The sequence below is a fragment of the Simochromis diagramma genome, unplaced genomic scaffold (genome assembly GCF_900408965.1).
Source record: "Simochromis diagramma unplaced genomic scaffold, fSimDia1.1 OVJJ01000343.1, whole genome shotgun sequence".
NCBI classification, from domain to species: domain Eukaryota; kingdom Metazoa; phylum Chordata; class Actinopteri; order Cichliformes; family Cichlidae; genus Simochromis; species Simochromis diagramma.
In genome coordinates this window covers 3096096-3122217 of record NW_024386831.1, presented here as the reverse complement: position 1 = coordinate 3122217, position 26122 = coordinate 3096096, and the positions used below count along the sequence as shown (strand labels likewise).

The window sequence follows — 26122 nt, the reverse complement described above, 5'->3', positions numbered from 1 at the left end:
TGCGCTGCTCTAGTCCGGCATCTCCTGGTGTAGGTGTCCTGAAGCGGGGGGAGAGCAATCCTGCAGCAGCGTTCTGCTGTACGGATCACTCTCTGGAGAGCTTTTTGGTCCTTCACACAGCTGTTCCCAAACCACGATGTCATGTTCTGTGTGAGGATGCTCTCCACAGCGCCTGTATAGAAAATCCTGAGGATCTTTGGAGAGACCCTGAACTTCCTCAGTTGTCGTAGGTGATACAGGCGCTGCCTAGCCTTTTTGGTCTGGACCTGAATGTGGGCAGCCCATGTCAGGTCTGAGGAGATGTGGACACCAAGATACTTGAAGGACTACACCCTCTCCACTGGAGCTCCATTGATGATGATGGGCTTGTAGTCTCTGTGCTGACCCCTTCTGAAGTCCACCACCAGCTCCTTGGTCTTGCTGACGTTCAGCTGGAGGTGGTTGTCCTGGCACCACGATGCCAGATTCTTCACTTCATCCATGTAGGCCGCCTCATCGTTGTTGGAGATGGCACCCAACACCACTGTGTCGTCAGCAAACTTCACAATGGTGTTGGAGCCATGGGTGGCCACACAGTCTGAAGTGTAGAGGGAGTAGAGCAGTGGCGAGAGGACACATCCCTGAGGTGCTCCTGTGTTGATGGTGATGCTGTTGGAGAAGCACCTGCCCACCCTCACCACCTGAGTTCTGCCAGTGAGGAAGTCCAACACCCATGCACACAGACGGCTGTTAAGTCCCAGATCCCTCAGCTTTGTGAACAGTCTGCAGGGCACTATTGTGTTAAACGCTGAACTGTAATCAGCAAACAGCATTCGCACATAGTTACCCTGTTTCTTGTCCACGTGGCTAAGAGTGGTGTGTAGGACGTGGGCGATGGCATCCTCTGTGGATCTGTTGGATCTGTAGGCGAACTGCAGCGGATCTGTGGTGTCTGGGATGGAGGAGGAGATGATGTTCTTCAGCAGCCTCTCAAACACCTTCATTACTACCGAGGTCAGTGCAACTGGCCGGTAATCGTTCAGGGATGAGGGTTTGCTGTTCTTGGGCACAGGGATGATGGTGGATCTTTTGAAGCATGTGGGGACCACAGACTTCGCCAGGGACTCGTTGAAGATGTAAGTGAACACACCTGCTAGCTGGTCAGCACAGCAGCGCAGCAGATGGCCGGTGATGCCGTCTGGCCCCGCCGCTTTCCTTGTGTTCACTCTCCTCAGTGCCGCTCGGACGTCATGCTCCGCGATGCTGGTCACCGGTCTCTCGCTGGTAGAAGGTAGAAGGTAGAAGTAGCTACCTAGCACCAGCCTAAGTTAATAACACCCATCTGTTAAGATAGACCTTGATGACTTACCCAGTAGGAGCCTTGACTATCAAGCTCCACACGATTCTACATAGAGCTAATATGGCGCTGACCAAAAGGCTGAGGCTTCAGAAACAGGAATCTACATACCAATGGGTAAAATCTTTTACATTATGTTTTTTATTTTAGATGAAGTGACATATCTGGTGGTGTAGCTGTTTTACAAAACTCACTAGTTTGGGGAAAACAAAGAGTCTTAAAGAGCTTTTTGGCTGGTAGCAGCTGACTCATGTGAATCATGAGAGTATCCACAGGCAGGACAAATTAACAATCAATTACTGATTTGCTTTAATGTTTGGTTTTATTTCAAGCCATCCATAAAAGCGCTGCTGACATTTCTTCAAAGGGCTTCAGCTATATTTGTGTAGCTTTTGACTGTTATTTTTGTAATTATTTTCCCCTGGAGCTATGTATGCTTGATGGACGCTGACCATGCCTCCATAATGTCGTATGCAGTGACATTTTGCCCTGTCACTTCCAGGCCAGCCTCTCCCTCTGTTAGATGTGTGCGGCACAGCCATTAGCGCCGGCTGCCGACTGTGAGCACTCCATTGGCATTCCTCTCTTCAGTCACTGCCACTGACCTGAAACAAGCTCAGCTAAAATGAAAACAGCAGGTGGGATGGTGGTGGGAGGGGATGATACTGAATTCGAGCAATCTTTGAGTTTAAAGCCCAGAAAAATGCATTTTGATCTGGATACATGCGGTCTGAGAGGCCAGATGTAAAATGCAGATTCCACTCTATGTTGCTCAACAGCTTCAGCAGACCATCGGTGCTGTAAAGTGTTGGGGGTTAAAATCCTGCCGGTACTACCCACACTGCACTTGTGGTGCTTTAAGTGAAGCACTTTGGATCTTACTGCATCCACCAAATGGAAAATTCAATGAAACATTAAATTCATGAACAACCACACGATGAATGCTCTCTGCAAAATCGACCGTGCTATGAAGCTAAACGCTGCAGTTTGAATGAGTTTGTATAATGACACATGATTATTATTTTAAAACAAATGGAGTGCTTTTGCTAGGACATCTTATATATATGTATGGTAGTGACTTCCTGGTCATACACGAGTACATTCTGAGGAAGAAATTATTTTTTTACTTTGGCATTTTGACAATTATAGATAGTCAGCTAATTCTTTTCACAAAGATATACTGATGTCCTTTGACTATGATTAAACTTAAAGTTCATATTTAAGGAGAAATAAAGTTCAGATCATGTTTCCTAGGGGCTTGTCGATTGGGAAAGACTGGGACTGTTGTGGAGGGTCACACAAATAAGCTAAACTCAGCCTTCCACAACAGTCCCAGCCTCTCATGTGACCACTTAGGAAAATTAATAATCTTCCTGAAACTTGGCTTGTGGACTTGTGTATAAAAGATGGATGAAGATGTCATCCTTTGGTGGTTTTGGACTCGGTATGCTGTCCTGTCAACATGTTAGTTTTTATCTTTCTTAATGGAACTTTTTATAACTGTAATGAGACACTTTTGTGTTATATATTTACATATTTTATGTGTATTTATTTGAGTTTATTTGAGTTTTTCTTTACTTTTAAGATATTTTCTTAGTGTTTGTGTTTACGTCTTTGGTCGCTTTAACACAGGAATATACCAAATTTATCTTATCTTCCATTGATTTTCTATGACTTTTCCATTTCAGGGAACTGGCGCCTTTCCCAGCTATCATAGGGCAAGAGGTTGCCAGTCTGTCACTGGCTTGTCAAGGCTCCAGTATTTTCTGTTTTGGTTTATCTTATATAATTGAAAGTGACATAAAATTATACTGGCAACTTATCCAGTTATAACTTCACATCTTTAGGACTTATGGCTCAGTTACAGTACTGCCAGATGTTATGTAGACCAAAATTCATATGCTATGTTTGCTAAGGGTTATTTCACGTATTGGATTGGCCAGGTATGGCTCAAATATTCCCACACACCTAATATCTAACTGGCAGACTCATCCTGAGTCAGTGCCAGAACATGTGGGTCACAGTTGGGCCAGAAAGACATGGTTATAAAGGCATAGTCCAATTGTCATAAGACTACATCTGCTCCTCACGAGGTCCACCTGATTCCCATCAAAATTCATGTTGTTTTTACTGCCTCCACTTTCTTCCCAATCGGTCCTCCCTCACGCCACGCTGCATTCCGACTGACCGCTGGTCATTTGAAATGAGGCTAGCTGCACGAGTCATCACTCCATCGCTGAAGGGAAAGTGGGTCTAAGGATCTCTCTGTGGGCCGTGTTCAAAATATATAATGTGCAGCTGAGTGCTCTCAAAAAAACAAGCACTCGCCCTGTCTGGCTCTGTCATAACGAGCTCTCGTAAATGCCACGCCATCGCAGACTCATCGCTGAGACATCCGACTGTCCAGCAGACGTCATTTCAGAGCTGCTGCCCACCGAGCTCAGGAAACAGGATTGGATTCCTTAAACATATTACTCTGTTTTATTTTCCTGTTTTGTCTTTTCACTCCCAGTCCCTCCGTTTTAAACTGTAGTCAGGGTTGGATTGTTACACTGGATAGACCTTTTCTTTGACAGTAGTCAGTCCATACACCAGAAAGAAGCTCTGGTTTCATTCAGCAGCTGTCGAGGTAGCTGTCCTCACAATCAGCTCCTAAAGAATTTCATTATTCTCGATTTCAGACGTATAATACACCGACTCCTCCTGACGATTACCTCTACAAATCAATCCACAACAGTCACACATAGCATAACAATGAAATACGACCTCTGCATAATAAAAGCCTCAATATCTTCGCCTATTTATTACAGCTGCATTCTTTTGAAACGGCTGATACAAATGCGGTGCTCATTGTTTTGTTGTCTGTTGAAGAAGACTGCATAATAAAAGAGTTCAGCAGAAGACCTACAAGGCTTTTCAATTATCATTTGGATTTAAAGCAGCAAGCCCTGATTTACTGGGGGTACAAAGGTCAGAAATTATTGTGACTTCAGATAAATTATCAGACTTAAGCTGCTGTCAAGAGACAGAAATTATTCTGAGAGTTTGAACTGTGCAGAGATTATAATTGTTACACTTCAAAAGATGCTGTGATGTCACCGATTGGTTGTAAAGTTGTCTTCTGGGGCTTCAATTGTAGACCGAGGGTGAATTAGGCAGTAGTGAGGCTCTACTCTTCAGCACGATGCATGATGCAGTGCTTGGATAGTGACCATTAGTCGTACAACACTTTTCAGAATGTATTATGGAATGCTCTTGGGATGGATGGATATTTGACTACTTATCTAGGAAGAATTGGAAGAATCCATTTAAACTGGTTAGTTTCCTAACACAGTCTACAGATTTCCAACAGGGTTGAGATCAAGGATTTGGGAAGGTTATTCCAGAAGCTAAACATTAGCCTGCTTTATCCATTCCAAAACCAGGTTGATGTGTGATATGTGTGTTTGGAATCATTGTCCATTGATTCCTGTTGAAATCATTGGAACACCCAGTCGTGTCCAAGATTCAACTCCAGCTACTGATTGGAGGTGAGGTTTGTGCAATGTGCCAATACCACGTGCAGGATATTGACCAATGCCATGAGGATGCCATGCTAAGTTATTAGCTAATGCTAAAAACAAGAACTTGCTTAGCAACTGTGTGTGTGACAGTAGTAGTAATTATAAGTAAGCCATATTATTTGTTATTTAATGCCCTTAAAAATCATCCAAACCGGCCAACATGAGAGTACGAAAAACAAAGCAGCTATAGGTGCCTACCTGTGGGTCAAAACAGCCGCGCCCTTAAATTTAAAACATGTTATCGAACACTTAGTCCTTGTACAGTTGTCATAAAAGCGTGAAACTGTCCATAGGCACCAAAATGTTTTCGTCTCAGGTTGTAAACATGTTTATTCTTTCTGTAAAGTTGGACATTTTAAAACGGGGTTCTATGGGGACTGACTCACTGGGCAGTAGAAGAACTGCAGTTTTTGGTACTTGTGCTTCATTTGGCTTCATTCTACAACACCAGAAGTTTATCACTTTATAACAAAGCATTAAGAATAATTATGGGAGTAAAAACAATCTAAAAATGTTACTTTACACATCTGGATAGATGAAATTGTCTTTTATTATTTCACCATCCACTGACACACATGTGCAGTCATGCATGTGTTTACAGTACGTGTGTCACACTGCTCCAGCAGCCGTGCAGATACTGGTCTTCAGTGACTCTTCCTTCACCCCTCAGATGATGCTGCTGCCGCTTTGTGATGTTTTGCCACAGGCTGCACTTTCCAAAGCACGACCCTCAGCTATCACGCACAACAATGTATGAATGAATGAATGAATGGCCTACATTCCCCCTTAAGTGATGACCCCTTTCCCTACTTTGGTGTAATACACTGAAGCTCACAGTCTTTATCTTCAGCTCACTGAGTTATCTTGTTAAGTGTGAGTGTGGCATCCTCTCACAGAGGCTCTGTTTGTCAGTCAGCAGCTGGATTACATCGACTACATGATGATGTGTGTGTTATTTAGCAGTTTTGATGCCATGTGAGTTGTTTTATAAAATAGGAGATCTAAAAATACAGAAGAATTTAATCAAATATTAGATGGAGTGGAACTTGAAGCTAGCTTTTTTTTTCTTAACCTAATCAAGTTGTTTTGGTGCCTGAACCTTAAGTAATCCATCGGGATTGTTTCATATTATTGAAAATATTCTTCGTGAAGATGTGTGAACAATAAACTATTCTCAAAAGAAATCATCCCAGAAGATTCTGTGATTCAAACTGCTTTGAGTGAACTGCTTTGTATCTTTATGAAACATCATTTTAAAGGAGGAAAAATAAAAACGGTCCCAGCTGATGCTCAGCCAAATCATCCTGATTTGGAGTTAGCTTTTTCAGGTATTGATCGATGTACTAGCATGAAATTGAAGCTGTTTAGATATTTTGAAAATATCTCATAAAGATGTTTTTGTAAATAAAAGATGAGACTGAAAATATCCTGCAGAGCTTTAGCAGCTCAGCTTAAAGGTCCTCAGAGGCTGCAAAATTAGTGTCATGAACAGAACACTGAGAGGCAGGATTTATTTCAAAACACTGCTTTGGATGAGACGTGTAACAAGATAAAAAAGACTGAATAAAGCTGTTTTTAAAACCCTGACATTTAGTGAATGCTTCATTTGTTATTTTCTGATTTTAAGCATTATTTATTTCTTTTTATAATTTTTAACTGCCTGACACTTTGCTATCTATCAGGGACAGAGAGAGAGTAAAAAAATGGCTAATATCTTCTGTAATTTTCCTAAATATTGGGCAGCAGATCAAATATCTTCTGCTTGGCAGGGGAGGGAATTAACTTACGGTCACAAATATTGGAGGCCTAATCTCACACCTCGCTGAGCATATGCAGATCGAACTCGGATGACGGGGCACCGTCAGTAGCCTAACAGTTGGCTGGACATAATGCTTGGTTATTATTTCCCCTTTATCAGATGCCAGGAGGGGAGATCAATAAGTGGACATGAGTTTGAGTTTTTAGTGTGGGGCACTCCATTAAAACTGAGTAGATTCTTCTCATTTCAAAGACGACCTGCAGTGGGCTCTTACCTTAATGAAACCGCTGGACGACACCGCAGAAGCCCAGCGGTTCGTCACATCGGGCTGTGGCGAGCTTTGATGGATGTGCTTTAGATTGTTTGCATCCCAACTGGACCGTTTTTTATGGGCTGTGGCCAATGGATTTTAATAAACTGAGATATGAGGTGCGATGTTAGAGGGGAAACTTTTTGAAAAGTTGAAAAAAACCCTTCATCCAACCCTAAGTGACATACTGGCTTGTTATGTGATGATGTAATGGCACTGGAGTAATTACATTGTAATGTAATATAATAAAGGTGTAGATGATTAATGGGTCTAATTGTCTACACCTAGCTCTGGATACTGACTGGTGCCATTTAAATGCAGCACTGTTGGTCACATGTGCAGTTCCTCTAAAAAAAAAATCTTGAAAAAACAAGCTAGCTTCTGTTAGCCAGATAAGCAGTAGGCAATATATGGATGTAATGATGTTGCTGTCAAGACCACCACATTTGGGCCTATTCAGGCCTACTTTTGGCTCTCCCAAAAGTCATGAGCCGTGCTCGATATGGGTCATGACAGCTGTTGGATGAGCCAGATGTGGTCAAAAGTCATGACGTGGTTTCAAATTGAAGCAGTAGTGGCTCAGATGTTACAACACTTCAGATACTTAGACAATACAATGTGGAACTGTGGCTGGATTAAGACAGCCATATTTATCCTGAGTCATATCCATCCATCCATCCATCCATCCATCCATCCATCCATCCATCACTTGTCTAAAGTCAGAAGGTGGTGGCAACAGGCTAAGCAGAGTATTCCAAACTTCTTTCTTCCATGCAAAAACTTTAGAGTTCCTCCAGGAGGATGAATACAAACAGACAAAATAAGTTTCTTCTGTAGGGTTGCTGGGCTCAGTCTTAGAGATAGGGTGAGCCTTGGAGATCCAGATGGCTCTGGCTCTGGTCATCTGGTATGCGGCTGCCTCTGGGAGGAGACGCCAGAGTCAACAAATGGTCAGTGATTAGTTTTTTGGGGGGCTAGATGTGGCCCAAAATGTCACATCATACCTGAAAGCTATGGCTAAGTTGAGACAGCCACATATGATATGATAGCAGATAAATTTAGGCCCAATGTGGAATACTTATGGCACTGAAAGAGCGGTTGCACTGCTAGTAAATGTTATATGAACAACCTATGGCAGAGGCAGCTGCATTTACCATGAGTGAACACTGTCAACCAAACCCAAATGGAGCCCAAAGAAGACTGCAAAGTGGGACGTTTGGGGCAAACCATTATTGCAATCTCTGGTGAGACAGTCCCCACAAAGCCACGTCATAGTTTGTGTAGTCCATAAGCCCTCTTAGACTCTTACACAGTCTCCATACACTTTGTGCATCTCCCTCAAAAACATTCATAAACAGTCTTGTGAGTAGACTTTGGACTCTTAGGAGAGGATGTAGTGTGAGTGCAGCGTGATGACTGTGCTACCTGGAGAAGTGTTGCTGCAGTGTCACCATCTGCCGCCCACCCAGCTGAGGCTTCGCCCTCTCCCTTCTCTCCACACCCAGATGTTGTTTGTTCTCCAGCTGGGGATTATTATCACGGATCAGTCTTGATGGCGTAGCTGCAGGGCGAAGGAGTAAACACAGTTAGTTTGTTGTTAATCTCACATACCATAATCCCACTGAACATCACCCACCCCCCCCCCCCCCCCATTTCTCCTTTGTTCAGCTTACACACTGTAGTTTTAAATTATTCCCGACATCCCTGTTTGCCCCACAGCTGATAGGTTGTGAGCTGGACTTCCTACTCATGACATTTAAAACAGGGCCTCGGGGTAATCTGTCATGTCAAACCCATGTACTGTGCATGTTGAAAAAAGAAGAAGAAAAAGCATGTTGTCATGGTAGCAAAAGTTCAGGTGTTGTAAATATTATAATGACTATAATACCTCATGGCTGCTCCTTTGGGTGTTTACCTGTCTGGATGGTATTCAAATGAAAAAAAGCTGCTGGCCGGGAGAATTTAACACTTACAGTAAGCGTGGCCAATATTTGTGTCAGCAGCACTCATAGCTCTAATAAACCTGGCATAAATAAGTGGATTTCCAGTTTGTTTGTTTGTCTCGTTTTGCATCAACTTCATGGGAATTTTCCATCTAGAAAAGTTCATTTCTTCTTTAGTGTCAGTCAGTCTAAGCAGCCATATGAGGAAGCTAAGCATAATGATAATAGTTTCCAGGCTATTACAGAAATAATCAGTTTGGCTGAGTGGGTTTATTTTTATTTTTCTGCATGAGTGGAAGCCTCAAGCCACAGGTTTGGCTCACTGTGACTCACTTTACCAATCAGACTGCATCAGCAGTCCTCCACCATGCAGTGCTGCAGTGCAGAAGAGAATCCAGCGGAAGAATATGGACATGCATGAGGCATCATCGCCCTGAATATTCAGATTCACACGTTTGTTAGCATTCCAATAAAAACATGGAAGAAGAAGAGTAATGCAGGGTGTTATTAATATGTTTCTGCACATAAATGTTCATGCCTTTTTTTACCTGACCTGTGTCGTGTGCACTGATATGTGTCCATCTACATTAAATGGAGATTTTTTCACTTTTAAAGGGTGGTTTGTTAAGTTTGCTTGATTTCAATTCAGTTTTATTTATAAAGCAAAAATTCAGAAGAAAGGTCACATCAAGGTGCTTTATGTTGCAAAGTGAAGACACTAAAATATCAGAGAGGAAACATCACCAAGCAGCAGGTTTTCCTTCCTCATGAGCAGCATTTAGTGAGTGCGGGGAGGAAGAACTCCCCTTTAGCAGGAAGAGGGGAGAGGGGGGGTGAAGGGATCCTGTGCCAGGAAACCAGTGATCGAGCGAGAACAATGCCAGAAGCTCGTTGATGGCTACCAAAAGTATCTGGTCAAGGTGCAATGTGCTGAAGTTTAACCAAATATTAGTGGGCAATTATCATTTAGAGAAAATCCTACATATATTCAAAGTTGTGCACCCAATTCTTGTTTTTCAAAGTCATTAAAGATGTTTGCTGCACAATCATTCCAGCCTGGAAAAAGCCCCAAATTACTATTCATGCCCACGATGAGTGGATAAAGACTTCCGACCACAACTGTAACAAAGCAGATGTGTCGAATTGTTAAAATGGAAAAATCGAATGTGTGTTTTAGAAACACATCAAACACATTTATCAGCTAAAGTGAGTTTGTGCTTTTCTTTTTGTAAAGTCTCAAAATGTCCTGTGTGGAAAAGATTTATACAAGCGGACAAAAGCATAAGAACACTGCCTCCATTAAAACTGCAGACTTTTAGAGAATCAGAATGTGAGTCAAAACAGGGCCACTACAAAAGGTCAAATAACTAATGGCTCTCCTCTAATTATTCCTCCCATTAGTGTTGTTCTTTTAAAGAATGAATTGCAGTCACAGTTTGTTTTTCCTGTAGCCAGCAGGAGCTTGTAAAATCAGAGAATAAAGATGGAGGATTTTCACTGTTTTCATACAAAGTCAGGGACAAACCCATTAAAGCATGCGAAGGAGGAACTGGTCTTAAGTGAACTAATATGACGGGACTGGTCTCTTAAAATGTTAATCAAGGTTTTTCAGGCCTTCGGGATATAAATCAGCATTTGAGGGAAACTGGCAAACATGGTGAAGTTTGACTCAAGGCTGCCATCTAGTGGTGATTGCTGAGTGGATGCGCAGCAGGATAACTGAGGTTTGAAATGTTTCAGGACATTTAGGCCAAAGACTTGAAAAAATGTTGTTGCTGAAAGAATCACATGGAGGACAACTTTCTCTTCTTTATTTTCTTAAAGAAGAATGGGAATATAAATTTCTTCTGACACAAAATCCAAAGGAAACAGTCCTAAAATCTCTTTTTGATTTACAGTTTAGCTGTTGTGATTTACTTTACATACAGTACTGCGCAAAAGTCTTGACCCATCCCTCATTTCTTTATCTTGTGCGCCCAAGTCCTCTTGAGCAACAGTTTTTCAGGTTTCAGAAGCTCTTTCAAAGATTGTTTGTTTGTTTGTTTGTTTCTTTTCTTTTTTAGTTTCAGTTTGATTGACAACAGCTTTACAGCACAACTTTAAAATTATTGAAGCACTGTGGGATCATCCTGACAGACAACAGAATAAAAAGCTGAAACATCCAAAGAAGAGCTTTGAATTTCCTTCGAGAAGCCTGGAAAACTATTCCTAAAGACTGCTCAAACGTATTTCTTGTTTTTGCATATTTAAAAACATTTTTAAAAATGCGACAAAGCAGCGGAGAAAAAGTCTGACAATGAAGAATCACAGAAGTTGGTTGGATCAGATCATGTTGATGAATGCTGTGATCTGTGCTGTGAAAAATACACCTTGAAGCTCTGCTTTATTTTATTTTATTTTTTAAAAAAAAGCTGGACAGCACATGAGTGTTTATAATTTATACTCTTAATTAATTATGAAGGTTTTGAGGGTGCTGAGGCACCATCGTCAGGGCAGCTTTATTATTCTTTGAACTGTGAAGAGCAACAGCTTCACTCCTCATGTCACAGCAGCGGGAAACAGAACTGGTTCAGAGGTGCACCCTTTTTTCTTTTTACCCTGAGAAGGTCGGCTGGACAGAAACGTGTGATTTACTTGCACTTTATTCAGAAACACTTTCCATATCTGAAACATATTTCACATCTCCAAACCAGAGTGTTACAGAGTGACCAGTTCATCCATAGTTTGGTGTTAAAGTATTGCAGACATACATGTGAGCAACCACAGGCGAGGAATACAGGACAGGAATATTAATTTTATATGAGAAAAAACAGAAACATAAGCATGTTTTTCAATAGCTGTCCAGCAGATGGAGCTCTTCACTCATTTCCCTCAGTAATCTGGAGTCACATGACATCTCTAAAGGAATCATGTGACTTTTGTCCTGAGCTCAGAGTCATGCAACATACATGTTAAACAAACGTGGTGCAGAATGACATGTGATCCCGATTTATGATATTTTATCTTTATTTCTGTTTGTTTCTGAGCATAAACACCAGAATAAAAGATGAGGAGTGAGCTGTGTATATGGAGGACCAAAACTGCCACAGTTTAAATGTGGGGGGGGGGGAAGGGTCAAGAAAATAAGCCAAAACTATTATTAAAAAATTTGCATGAATGAATTCATATTCAAGACAAATTTTAAAAGCAATTATCTACTTTTGTGCCTTTTATTTGATGTTGTATTAAACCCCCTTTTTATTTGAACTGTTATGATCATCCATCCATCCCTCTCCTCAGCCGCCTCCTTAACCTCATCCAGGGACACACTGACACATTCCCGTGCCAGCCAAGAGATGTAATCTCTCCAGCATGTCCTGGATCTACTCCAGGGGCCTCCTCCCAGTAGAATATGTCTACAACACATCATCTAAGAGGCATCCATACCCGGCTCAGATGTCTGAACTACCACAAATGGTTCCTTTTGATTTGGAGGAGTAGCCGTTTCTACTTTGAGCGCCTCCCAAATGACCAAGTTGCTCACCCTCACCTCTCTAAGGGAGAGCCCAGACACATTTCTGAAGAAGCTCATTTCCACCTCAAGTATCCACAGGAGCTCGCGGCCTGAGAGTAGAAATGTAGAACAACCAGTAAATCGAGAGTTTTACTTTCACCACTACAGACCAGCACAGCTTCCACATACCTGCTGATGCCACAGCAGTCGATGAGTCTCCTGCTCCACTCTCCTCATACTTAAACCAGGGGCGCCACCAAAGGGGGCCCGGGGGGGGGCACTGGCCACCCCCCAAAACTTGCCCTTGTCTATTTTTAGTGCCCCCCCCATGTTGCCACCCTGATGGAAAAAATTCTGGAGGCACCCCTGACTTAAACTCAGTTCGGAGCAGCAGCTACTCTCCACTGCTGTCCATTTTCCAGCTGTGACTTTAAGGTGTTAGTTCTCATCCCAGCCTCTTCACTCTCAGCTACAAATCTCTCCACTGTGAGGTCACGATCATCAAGACTGGCTTTTATTTTTTCATTCGTCTTCTTCTTCCAGCTGCTCCCTTAGAGTGTCCAACCCTCTCTATTCCGCCTTCATATCTACATCTACATCCATGAACCACCTCTGAGGTTTTCCTCTTTTCCTCCTGCCCTGCATTATCCAGTATATTCACTCTCCCTTCTCTGCACATGTCCAAATCATCTCAGCCTTGTCTCTCTAACTTTGCCTATGCTCGACCTGAGCTGTCCCTCTCATGTAGTCTGATGTGTGAAACTCTCAGCATCTTTAGCTCTGACACCTCACTCACCAGCCCCTCACTCAGGACCAGTATGTATTTTACCCACCAATGAGGAGGCTGTCACAAAAGTGCAAATCATTCTGAAATTGTTCCACAATTTGCAAACAGCTTTTTGCAGATTGGTGAACTTCTGCCCCAAAAAGTCCCTTCAGCTGTTTCTTTTTAGTACCACTTACTTTTCCAGCCTTCTGTTGCTCCTGTTCCAACGTTGATAAGATGTCTTATTGCCATCAAATTCAAAATGAACTCATATTATTCATACAACAGTAAAATGTCTTAGTTTAAACGCTTGATATGTTTTCTCTGTTCTATTATAAATAAAATACAGGTTTATGATTCTGTTCACAGTGTCCAAACTTTAAAAAAAAATAAAACACATATAAAATACTAATTGCACCTAGTATTAACTTATACTACAAGAGGAAGCTATGAGTTGACATCATTATGGACCGATTATATCCTGCAGGGCGTCTATTATTAGACTCCTTCTGTTAATACACAGAGTGACATGCAGTTCTTTGGCCGAGAGTGCATCATTGTACCAACGCAACAAATGGTAAATAGACTGGTTCTCATAGTGCTTTTCTGAGCACTCAAAGCACTTTAAGAGTCACCAACAGAGATCAGTTTTGTTTTCACTCGGTACAAACAGCGGGAAGTTTCAATTCATGGGTCTCAGCAGGGGTTTAATAGAGACTTCCCCTCACGACAGAGATATAAAGAGCTGAGGGTGGGCACAAGAGTATTCGGGTAGCAAGAATGCACAGTAATCTAAAAAAGCACATCAAAATTACCCACCCAACTGTTAGACCTTTTATTACATCTGGATTTAGAAATCCGCTGCAAATTAAAAAAAAACAATGCTGCGAGTTGAACACAATATAAAAGTTTATAAAAGCATGTGTAACACAAATACTATTTTTGTCTCAGTGACCAAAAAAAGAGAAGAACACTCAATTTATCCAGTTATACTGAAATCAGGATGCCTTCATGGGCTTAAAATGTCCAACTTCACAGCAGAAAAATCCAGCTGCTGTAAAACTGTTCTTTTTAAATAGTTCATCCATCTGGATATTGTTAAAGCTTAAATTTGGGGTGTGGTCAGTTTGTTTAGATTTAATCTCTGTTAAATCACTGAACTGGATTTATTCATCTTATTTGTGCTCTTAGTGCCTTTCAGAGCATTTTAATGGATTATCGAAGAAATAATGTAGTCTGCTGTGTGGTTAATTGTACTAAAAGGCCATGCAAGAACCCCATACTTCAGTTTTAGTGAGCAGAATCCTAGGTTTACCTTCAGATGTTGCTTAGCACTAATTAGCAGATGTGTATCTGTGGAGGACACCCGCTAACCAAGACAGCTGATAGTGTAGCCATCTATCCTCTTATCCAAATATGTCCATTTCTGGTTCCATACTTTGTCTTTATGTTTGTGTTTTCCTCATAAAACTTGTAGCATGACATGACAATAAAGGTTCCTTATAAATGTGTCTGTAGCTTCCAGTAACATAAAGCCAATGCAGAGGTGTCTTAAACCTTAAATTCTAGCTGAAGGCCACCAGAGGGCGATAGTTGTGGTTGCAAAAATGTGGATTCCAGAATAAGTTGTAAATCCGAAATTTAATCTGAAATGCCCCAAAACTTGGGTTTAATACATGAAAAGTTAGAGCTGCTTCACCAAACCATCCATCCATTCACTTCCACTTATCCTTTTCAGGGTCGCAGGGGGCGCTGGAGCCTATCCCAGCTGTCATAGGGCAAGAGGCGGGGTTAACCCTGGACAGGTCGCCAGTCTGTCGCAGGGCCAACACACACAGGGACAGACAACCATTTGCACTCACATTCACACCTAGTGGCAATTTATGCAATTAACCTATCCCCACAAGCTGCATGTCTTTGGACGGTGGGAGGAAGCCGGAGTACCCGGAGGGAACCCACGCAAACACAGGGAGAACATGCAAACTCCACACAGAAAGACCCCGGCCTGATGGTGGAATTGAACTCAGGACCTTCTTGCTGTGCGGCAACAGTGCTAACCACCGTGCCACCATGCTTCACTAAACCAAAGTTAAAAATCCAAGATGGCGGCAGGAAACGTAAACACCAGTAAAACTGTAAAACTTTTCATCGGTTCTGCCGCTGTTGTGTATTTGTGACTCTCTGGCAGGGTGCAAAGTACAGACATTCGGGATTTAAGTAGAAGTACATATACTAGTGTTAAAAAATACTCCAGTAAAAGCTGAAGTACTGATTCGACTTCTTTACTCAAGTAAAAATGAAAAAAGTAGTGGCCCTGAAATGTACTCAAAGTAAGAAAGTAAAAAGTAGCTCCCTGAGGCACAAGACTCAGTTTCAATTTTTTATATATGACACAAGGAGTAAAAGAGAATTCATATATATATTCTGTTGCCTACAGGTTGCCTCCACAGCTAAACAGAAAAATTAGTACAATCAGAGGTTAAAAGTGAGACTTGGCAAGTGGGAGAACACTGAGACCTGTGTAGTGACTCAGCGTGGGCTAGGTTGTTGAGCAGGTCACCTACTAATCTGCATGCCAACTATCCTGGGGCAAGAAACCAACCCAAGGTTGCTCTTTGATGTATCCATGGGAGTATGAATGTGTGTGAATGTTAGATAGAAGCACTTACATAAGCACTATATAAGACCCAGTGCATTTACCAAAATAGTAATGGCTCAAATTAATTCCTAATATGAGCTTCAGTAGATTTTCATAGTGTACAGGCTGTGATCAGCTGACCTGAGTGGATTTACACAACTGAATTCAAATGATACAGTTCATATAAAGTGAAAACTGAAAGCATCATATCTTAAATACAAATTCATCTCTGCTACACTTAATGTAACCTAACTCTGACCATGAGCACCACAGCCACTGTGCACACAATGCTGTGCTGTGAATTCACCACATTAATGCAAGCTTACCTGTTTATCCTGGACAAAACTAGCCAGTATTTTTATCCAACATTTGAATATCACAAAGTTAGAATAGCTTAGTTTGTTTTGCAGGACGTTATATAAAATTAAAATATATAATTTATCAAAACACATTATATATAAGTCCAATATGTGATTAAAATTATGATATTACATATAATCTGCAGACTATCAAGTGTCACTGAACAGTCTGCATCTTTTAATCCGACCTCTCTTCTTTGTCTCCAGTTCTGTCTTTCTTGTCTTTCTCCGTTTCTTAATGAAGTTAACTCTCTTCTTTCTTTTCTCTCCCCGTAAAATACAGCAGCTGGACCTTTTAGCTAGCAACACACTGTGTGACAAAGTGCACACAAACATGTTTGCATGTTTGTTGAGCTGATAGGAACATTATGCCGTGTAAAATGCTAATTCCTCTTCTGGAGCTCTACCTAGATGCTGACAACATACAGACACCTGCACGCCTTTCTGGCCCACTTTAACCCCCCAAAACGCTATAAATGATACTGCGGAACCTAAAGTAACAAGTCTGTTTTGAAAATGTAAAAAGCAGAAAGTACAGATATTTATGTTAAAATGTAAGGAGTAGAAATAAAATACCTGAAAACCTGAAGTAACAAAGTATTTGCACCTTGTTACTTCCCACCTTTGCCCCCTAAATAAACCATACACAGAGAAGTCATTCTATTCATGAATGTGCTGCAGTGGTGTTCTTAAGCCCCCAAAACAGTGTTGTGCTATGTTACTTGTGCCTGAGGTTTCTTCCTGTTTGAAGGGAGTTTTTCCTTACATGTGTCGCCAAGTGCTTGCTCAGAGGGGGTAGTCTTGCTAAGGTAGAATGGAGGATTATCTGTGACCCATCCCACCTCGTCACATCTGTTTTTTAGGAAGATTGTGATGATGGAAAAAGGTCCTATCTGTGGTTTTCCTTTTGTCCCTTAGCCATGCACTAAACATCCTCTGAAGACAGACTTTATTCAGTGGAGACGAGGGAAAGGTTTCTAAATAAAGACAGGTTAAATAAAAACAAACAGCACTGTGAGGGTAACGACTTTAAAGTAAATCAAGTTACCTGTAAAGCAAGCACAGCTGTAATCTGATTGTGCCACAGCAGCCAAAGTTAGATAGCACACGCGCATTAGAGTACTTCATCTCCTCATGCACCCAGAGCTGATCACATTTCTCTGCCTTTGTGTCACAGAGACAAACAGTTTGACATTTATTGTCATCTGATGCAGAAGAAGAAACAAAGCTCGCGTGTGTTTACTTTGGCCGCTCTCGGAGAGGAAAGCTCTCCAGTGTAAATAGGGTAATTACATGTCTTCCTTTTGGGCGGGTGGGAGGGTAAATTGGTATAATCAAGGCAGCGGTTCAGCCTCTGGCATTGATGTAGGAATGAATTAGGACAGGCGCTCGCTCAAAGTGCCCCCTGGGTACTGAATGAAGGCATACTTCTCCCCTAAAATCACATCCTGCTGATAGAGCTGCGAGCCAGTCCGGTGACTGTACGAGCAAATGAAGTGACTGGAAGTGCAGGCTGGCAACTCAGACCTTTTACGCCTTTGTGCATTAAACAGCATTATTTTTATATACTGACAGAAAGCAAACTGGAAGATCTGTTTCATTCATCTGAGAAATCGAATGTGCGTGAAGCTAAAAAAAACATAAACAGGTGATGCTCTATTACTTATTCGCTGAACCTTTCACGGCTCCGTCTCCTTCAGGGCGGTATAGGACTGTAATTTATCTGGTAAACATGTAAATTTTATGCATCCCTCTCTGCTTTCATCCCATAAATAGTCCTTGGGTGAGATATTTTTAGCACTAAGCTATTTTTTTATGCGTCCTTGATGCTGAAGAAGTGCTGTAACCATTCTGTCGTCCCCCGGTCTCCGATTTGATTCTGCAGCAAACAGTCAGTCTTCAGTCTTTGATGCAGAGCTATTTATTACAGATTCTTCATCATTTTAACTGGTTTTTAAATTCGGGGGATGATTCAGCTCTTTCTCAGCTTTGCTCTGTCGAACAGTGTAATTACACTGAAGCTTAAACACGATACCAATGCAGATTTACTGGAATTTATCTTCCACCAAAGCTCATGGCTTATTTCTTCTTCTCTAGACAACAGTTTGGCTGCAGTTCCAGAAAATGTTGTACAAATAAAATAATTAAATTCCTAAAGTTATCTAAAGCTTCACTAATCTGGTCTGCACTCCAAAAAACACTTCATGCAACACTCCCATGATTTATACACTAATTTTTGGTTAACTAAAGGTCAGCGTCTCTACAAAAATCATATTCCACGTAGCTTCACTGCATGTTTTTCATTTACTCCCTGCTGTGACTCCAGGACCCACACTGCACTGATCAAAAGTGAGGCTTCGAGCCAACAAAAATGCCACAGTCATCAGTTGTTACAGCAAAAATCAGATAATGAGCCCACAGTATGTTTATGTTCAAACACCAGAGGTCTGCAGGGACACGGCTGGAGGTGGAGGCCAGGGAGAGGGGGATCTATACATCTCGCCTCACAGCCTGTGTGTATGGTGATCAGCACAAACTTGTGTGGGACGTAAAGCTAAGAGGTTTTTATTTTATTCAATCTTCCCATCCATCGATTTTTTTTTGCCTTCATCCAATTCAGGGTCACAGGGCTGCAGGGTGACAGGCGGAGTACACCCTGGGCAGTTCAATCAGTTCAGTTCACATTCAGCACTTAACCCGATATGCATGTTTCTGGATGTCAGAGTCCACACTGAAAGGCCTCAGCCGGCCGGATTCAAACCCAGGACGCTCTTGCTGTGAGGTGACAGTGCACACTGCTTTACCAATGTATAGCCCTGCTAAGGAAATGCACTGAGCACAAAGAGAAGCTAACGTTTAGTCTTCATATTCTCCTTTAGTCCTAATCCCCAGTGTTAGCTGTTATTTCAGATGTTTTTTGGTCTAATAATCAATCGTTTAGTGAGCATACATCGACTGGACGCCTTGCTTTGAGCTACAGTTTTATTGTGACATAGAAAATAGATGGAAAACTCTCTGAGAAAAACCTTTCAGTCATTATCATAAGTTTCAGTTTTATTTTGGCTGCGTTTCCTTCATCACTGGTTTTTCATCATATCATGGTTCTGGATTCTCCTGTTTTATTTTGCGTTATCGGTTTTATGTCCTCTGTTTGGTAATCGTCCATCCCGGCCTGATCAGGCTCACCTGTGCTGTCCTCCACACCTGCTTCCTCTCCCTCAATCACTCGTTCATTTAAATCCTCTCAGCTTCTTTGTCCTGTGGATCATTCTGCACTTATCTTGGTGTGAACGACCTCTGCCTGCTCTCCTTTTGATTGCTCGTCTTGCTGTCTGCCTCACCGTGTATTCCCACCACCTATTTTTTTGATTTTTGGACTTTTATTCTCACTGCCAGCATCCTCCTGCTGTGGAAACCGTTGCAGTAGGTTAAAACCCACCCGCTCATTCAGTGTCTGGGTATTCTTTTGTTTCTTTAGTTTACACGCCTCTGTCAGTGCGCCCCAGGGCGGCTGTGGCTACACTGTAGCTTGCCATCACTAGTGTGTGAATGGGTGTGTGTGAATGGGTGGATGATTGTATAGTGTAAAGCGCTTTGGGGTCCTTAGGACCAAGTAAAGCGCTATACAAATACAGACCATTTTATTTTTTTACATGACCAGGCCAGGAAGCGATTCAGCACAATGCAATGAAGAATCAACTGTTTCCCATAAACAACAATCAGTCATCCACACTGTGCTCACACAGTTAGTGCTACTGTACAGATCAGAGATGTGCTTTTTTTCCATTGACGTAAAATACCAAAAACCTAACACTGCTGGGCAAAATAAATCAACCAATACATCAGTGAATGAAGGTAAAATACTGGGAAAGCTAATCATAGCAGGAGGTGACTCACAGCACACTTAAAGGACACCTCAATGGTGCTTTCAGATACCATCAATTAAAACAAAGACACGTGATACGTGCAAATTCCCATCACCTTGGGTTTGTAGACTTTGTGGTTTAAATAACCAAACGTTAACCGGAATTGTTGAATTGCCTCGGGAATCCTATCGACGAGGGGCCCTGCAGGCTTTCAGCATCACTCCAGCTGTGCTATCCTCTCTGAGTGGGAACGCTGAAGAAAAATGCATGGACGTGACTCAGGTGTGCTCAGCTCCACTTTAAAATACTCATTCCACCCTTTCCCAGCTCATCATTCCTCCGGCCTGCTCAGAGAGTGTGAAATGGTTTTTGGTGGCGGGGAGATGATGACTGACTGTAGACTGAGAGCTAGCTGTAGCTACGGTCTCCCTGCCGTCATCTGAAATGGATGAAACTGGGGAGTGTTTTACCAGCAGGTGTTTTAACTCGAGCGCTGTTTGTCAAAGAAAGTGAAAACCGTATGTGCTGCTCGGTGGGGAAGCTAACACTGTACATGGAATTGGCACATTTTAAGGAAATGTGTAGAGAAATGTTTGAGCTGATTAAGTCTAAGAGTTGAAGCCAAAGAAACCGAAATTCTTTCAATTGCTGGCAGGATACCCAACTTCTTTTTCTCTAAATCAATCAAAATTTTCTTTTAATGAGTGGCGGAAAAAAGCTGACATTTTGTAAATAATGCTTTTGCAGGAATTGACTACTTTGACTGTCAGGTGGATGGCTACACATGCAGCTGTAGCTTCTAGCTATCAGGCTTCACCTCAGATAACTGGAGTCCCTGAACTGGACCTCAGGACTGAGTTTGTATCGGGGGTCTCATCCCAGAGCCAGTCTGGGGCTTACTTGTATCCACCCAGTTGCCTGCATGTGTGGTTAAATGTACTAAGAACAAGTCGATGCTTCAGTTTTGGTGATTAAAATTCTGGCATCTTCTTCTTCCCTGGCACTAATGATCAGGTATCAGCTGATTACAGCACGCCACCATCTCATCTAAATATTCTCCCCAAAACACTGGAGTGACGTCAAGTCGTCTACGCTAACCCTTCATGTGTTTGTCTGCCCCGCCCTCATTAGTTTCACCTGTAGCCAATCAGGCCTGAGCTAAATATCTTCAAGTTCTCCATGCTGCAGTTAAAGATCTTTTATTTTTGCTTTAAATTTGGATGTTTTTAACCAGCAGCACAACTTTGGTTTGGGATCTGGCCGGTAGCAGCTGTGAGTTTCTATCTTGAATTTAGGCAAAAATAATCTTTGATCTCACCGACTCATTTTATTCTTGATATCTTAAAAAGTGGAGGCTACTCTCGATCTGAAGCCTTATAATACAGAGCACCGATAGAACCAATAAAACCTTCCTGTTCTTTAACCTTTAGGCTACCGCTGACCCCTTTTATGTGGCTGTACGGGGCGCTCATACACTCCCCCAATCAGATGTTTTAGAGTATCTGCTTCTATGTGGCACCCGTGGAAGAGATGCAGCAGCAGACAATGGTTGAATCTTTGCCCTGGAGCTACTCTACATACACTGTTTAAAGGTTTTCTTGTACATTGAAATGAGGTCAGCCATGCCGCTGCCGTGACTCAAATAATGCAGCTTGCTGGACTCTATTTTTTTTTATTTTTTTAAATATGTGTCTTAAATAAATCCATTAAATATACACGTAACAAGCTTTGATATGTCGTTAAATGAGTGTGAGCTGAGGAGATAAGTGAATGTAAATGTGGTGAGATTACAAGTGTCTTACTTATCAAACTGACTGTCTTATCAGTGGAGTAATTGCATCAGTGTGACAGTTCGGTCTGTGTGGTAATTTTTTATCGCCGTGAGGGACAAGACCTAATTGTTTACTTTTCCCAATTTATTGTAACTCGCAGCTGTCACATTAGCTCTCTTTTTGAAGTCCTTCCTGCTTAACTCTTCCTGCAGGAAGAAGCCACAGCAGTGAGCTTAAATGGCCACTGAAAACACTGCTGTTACAGTCCAGACGACCACGAAACTCTTATATCGCTCAATGTGTGCAGACCAGTTTTGGATATAACTACAGGAAGTAAATGTGGACTCGCACACCTGACAATGTGGCCCAGATTTGGATTGGATTGACTGGTGTCGACCATCTTTACATCAGATTATTGGTGACTGAACTGCACACAGACTGTTTCACTTTTCAGACCTGAAAGCTACAGCCATGTTTTTGTCCTGCTTTTTATCCCGGGGGCGTGTACGCCATAGTGGCTAATGTTGTTTGTATCTATACTTGAGTCTGCACTGCTGTGCCATCACAAGGGAACTGAGCTGTTGATGTTGGACTTGGAGCTGATCCAAGTGAGTCTAAATGTGTACAGACAGAGCCGAGAAAAGGAAAAATACACATCCTCTACAGTGGAAGAATACTTTATATACTGAGTGAGTATTTTGAGCGAGATGATACAGTTACAGCTGGTGACCTTATGTTTAACAGGGGCATTATCCTTGTTGATGACTGGCTGACCAAAGCATCCAGGCCACGGGACAGCTTTGCAAACACAAAAGACAAGTTGTAGACAAGTTATTAATAATTCCAGTTTCTCAGTTTTTCTGCTGCTCCCGGTGATGCCTGGGGTGTAAAAACTGCCCAACCAATCAGGTGGTCAGGAGTAAAAGGACATTTTGTGTTTCTTGTTCAGACATGAACATGAGCGGGGGACTTGTTATAAGCCTAATTATTAAAAAATTGACGTCTCATGACATCTCAGTAGCGGTGTCCTTGGTTCAACCCCCGGCTGGGGGGAATTTTGTTGCACGTCATGGCCTTTCTCACCCACGTATCCACTTCCTGTCCGCCTCTGCACCAAGAGCCCAAATAAAGAGAAAAATCTTTGTCTGATGATAGCTCCTTTAAAGAAGTTGTATGATTTATGAATTCTAAACTTATAAGTTGACTCACTGACACGTCTGTGTCTGTGACTGCAAAATGCTGATAAGGTTATGAGTAATACATACCCGGGGAGCTTGTTATCAAGAGCCTGACAACCCACTGTGATGAATACATGTTAATGTTATAAATAAATACATGATGAATAAAGACGGAGCGCAAAATAAAACAAACTTCTTTGCTTCTCTAGATTCGTGCCAGTACTGTAGACAGAAAACATCACATTAACTGAAATCAGCCTCCTACGCTCACCATCATCTGACCTCTGATCAAGTGACACCCACTGCTAATTTCTTTTATAATTTCTGATGAGCTGATGTGTGTCTTTTTCACTAAACATGAATGAACTGATCTGAGCTCCGCTGAGGAGGAGGAGAGGCTCCCTGGGATCAGTGCGATCTCATCTGAGTAAAATCATAAAATCAAAATCTTTTCCAGGAAGAAAAACAAATAGGATTTCTTCGTCATTCAAGCAGAATGAAGCCAAGTGCTTTTAAAAAAGGACTCGAGTAAATTATTAATCCGGGTCTCCTCCGCCTGTGCCATCCTAGCCTACTTTTCTTGGCACTTTGAGGGAAGCACACTGACTTGTTGCTCTCCATGACACTTCCCAGGCCATACATTATACATGCAGCTATTCTGCACAGATCATGCATACTCGTCATCACAGCCATGAAACTGGAGCTGCTGTACTGTGAAAGTCTTGAGCCACCCATTATTTCTTTATATTTTGCTACCAAGAAGCCAGACTCTGCACTGTTTTTGTTTTTAATTGGTTTAGAGCAGCAGATCTCCAGACTTTCTGAAGGTCTTCCAAATCTTTTCTTTAGACATTGGCTTGAAGCGTCATCATAAATGGTCTCAGTGGCTGCCAAGAAGCCATTCTTAAGGGGGAGGCTCTGTTGGACATCTTGTCAATATCAGTGAAAACGAATGCAAGAAGGCACCATCAGATTTTGATCCACCATACATTTCCATCTGGAAAGAATTTGATTGGCATCAGCTTCATTTTTCAGAATGACAATGATTCCAAACTGACTGCCAGTGCAGTAAAATCATACTGGGATAAAGAAGCATACAGTGGAATGCTATCAGTCATGGATTGGCCTCCCCATTCAAAGAAGAGCTTTGAATGTCCTTCAAGAAGCCTGGAGAACTATTCCTGAAGATTATTTCATGAAATTATACGAAGGCTGCCTCAGAGAGTTCAGGGTGTGCTGAAGAATAAAGGTGATCATACTAAATATTGACATTCAAAGTCATTAGAATTGGCAAGAACGCTGTTTTCACCTTAAATCCTGTATTTTCATGTGTGTTGGCACGTATCTGAATAAATCACTGCAGCTATATCAACAACATATCAAGAAATGAGGGGTGGCTCAAGACTTTTGCACAGCACTGCAGGTGATGTTTTGTGATGTATTCAGGGTTAAAAACAGCTTAAACACTTAAAATTTCTAACACTGTTTTTAATGCCATGTCACAGCTGACACAACCAGAGAAAATTACATCATTTCCTTCAGGTTGTTGGGTGTTTTTGGTGCGTTTAGATGCGACAAGTAAAGAAAGCTCTGCTAGGTTTTTCTTCATCCTCCACATCTCATATCACAGAGAACGAGGCCATTTATGTTTAATTTCAAGTCCTATGTTGTAATGGAGCTGATGGAGGGAGGCGCAGTTCATCAAACTGTCATTTTCGCTCACAATTCTGGCTTCTAGTCCATCAACAAACACCGTTTTGTCTGGTTTCACACATTCTCCTTCACTTTTGTCCCTCCATAAAAGTCCAGATTCACTCCCCAGCAGGCCGTGGCAGGCTGACATCACTTCTTATTAAGATATTTCATTGATTTTATAATTAAAGTTAATGGAAATTCACTTAATTAAAGAGACATACCTGTTTTTTAATTAATCCAAAGTCTGTTAAGTAACCATGTTAAATAATCTCCGGGAACACCATAATCTGGTGTTAAGTTCTTACAGTCTCTTATAGTCAGCACAAGAAACAAGTAAGAAATAAGGTCAGCTTAAAGCGCCGCACTGAAAGGACGCATTACACTTACAGTGATGATGTATGGCACTGTCATGTGCATCAATCATACGTTCCCTGAGATGGCACTCAGTCATAAACACAGCTGCACATTAATACAAATGTAATATAGATGGAGCTTTTGTACTGCAAGCATCATTCACCCATTCATACACACACATTCTATGCCTAAGCTCATTTAACCTAACCTCACACACTCCAACCAATGCACTGGAGGCAACTCAGGGTTCAGTATCTTACCCAGCGATACTTGGTCATGCAGAAGGGCCAGACGTCACTGGACTTAAACTCCATCTCTCTGCTTGCTAGCAGAAAGTGCTGCTGCTTTCTGCAACCTTGCATTTTGGATATTTTGATTGGCGCGTGACCAGAGCCTGACAACCAATCCTATTGGACTAGAGCGAGCCAGTCAGTCTTACAATGAGAGCTTTGTTAGGACCAGCGGTGGAACAATCAAGTATTGATGCATTTATTGTAAAGCTTTAGTTCATTTTTATTTAGCAGGCTTAAAAATATATGATGCTGTATTATTTTTAAATAAAGTTACCCAGCAGTATAAACAGTAAGTAAAATCATCTCCAGATGCAACATTAAAGCGATATTCACATGAATGAAAATCTGATTATGTTGTGTATTTGTCTCTGCGTAATGAGGAGAGTTTGTCTTGCATAAAAGAGTTTTTAACCTCCACAAAAAGGAAAAACACCCAGACTGTGGTTTTAAAAATATTAACTGGATTTTTAAAAGTGGGTTTAATTTACAGAAGAATGAAACACAAATTTGTTTATTCAGTGGTGGGAAATAATTATACATTCTTCTTCTGTCAAGCAAGGTAACAGACTTACTGCTTCAACAACATATGGACCAATCGTTCTTATATATATCGCCTCTGTCAGTGCGCCCCAGGGTGGCTGTGGCTACAATGTAGCTTGCCATCACCAGTGCGTGAATGTGTGTGTGAATGGGTGGATGACAGGTTGTGTAAAGCGCTTTGGGGTCCTTAGGGACTAGAAAAGCGCTATACAAATACAGGCCATTTACCATTTACCATTTACCATATTCATGTATGT

At 41.7% G+C, this 26122-nt stretch overlaps 1 protein-coding gene and 1 long non-coding RNA gene across 6 annotated transcripts in view; one reads left to right on the top strand and one right to left on the bottom strand.

Annotated features, from left to right (window-relative positions):
* The window catches only part of LOC120730898 (nck-associated protein 5-like), a 95551-nt gene that overhangs the window by 68302 nt on the left and 1127 nt on the right, over positions 1–26122 (bottom strand). For 4 of the 5 annotated variants that reach the window (XM_040027484.1, XM_040027482.1, XM_040027485.1 and 1 more), the window contains exon 2: positions 8394–8529. In XM_040027484.1, coding sequence (XP_039883418.1) covers positions 8394–8422 — 29 coding nt within the window. In that variant the 5' untranslated portion in view covers positions 8423–8529. Of the gene's footprint in view, positions 1–8393; positions 8530–25292; positions 25386–26122 lie in introns of those variants that run through there. The other variant, XM_040027483.1, reaches the window with a different exon arrangement.
* LOC120730904 lies at positions 19432–21705 on the top strand. Its single transcript, XR_005695240.1, has 2 exons — positions 19432–19590; positions 21464–21705. It is a non-coding gene; the product is annotated as an uncharacterized LOC120730904 (long non-coding RNA).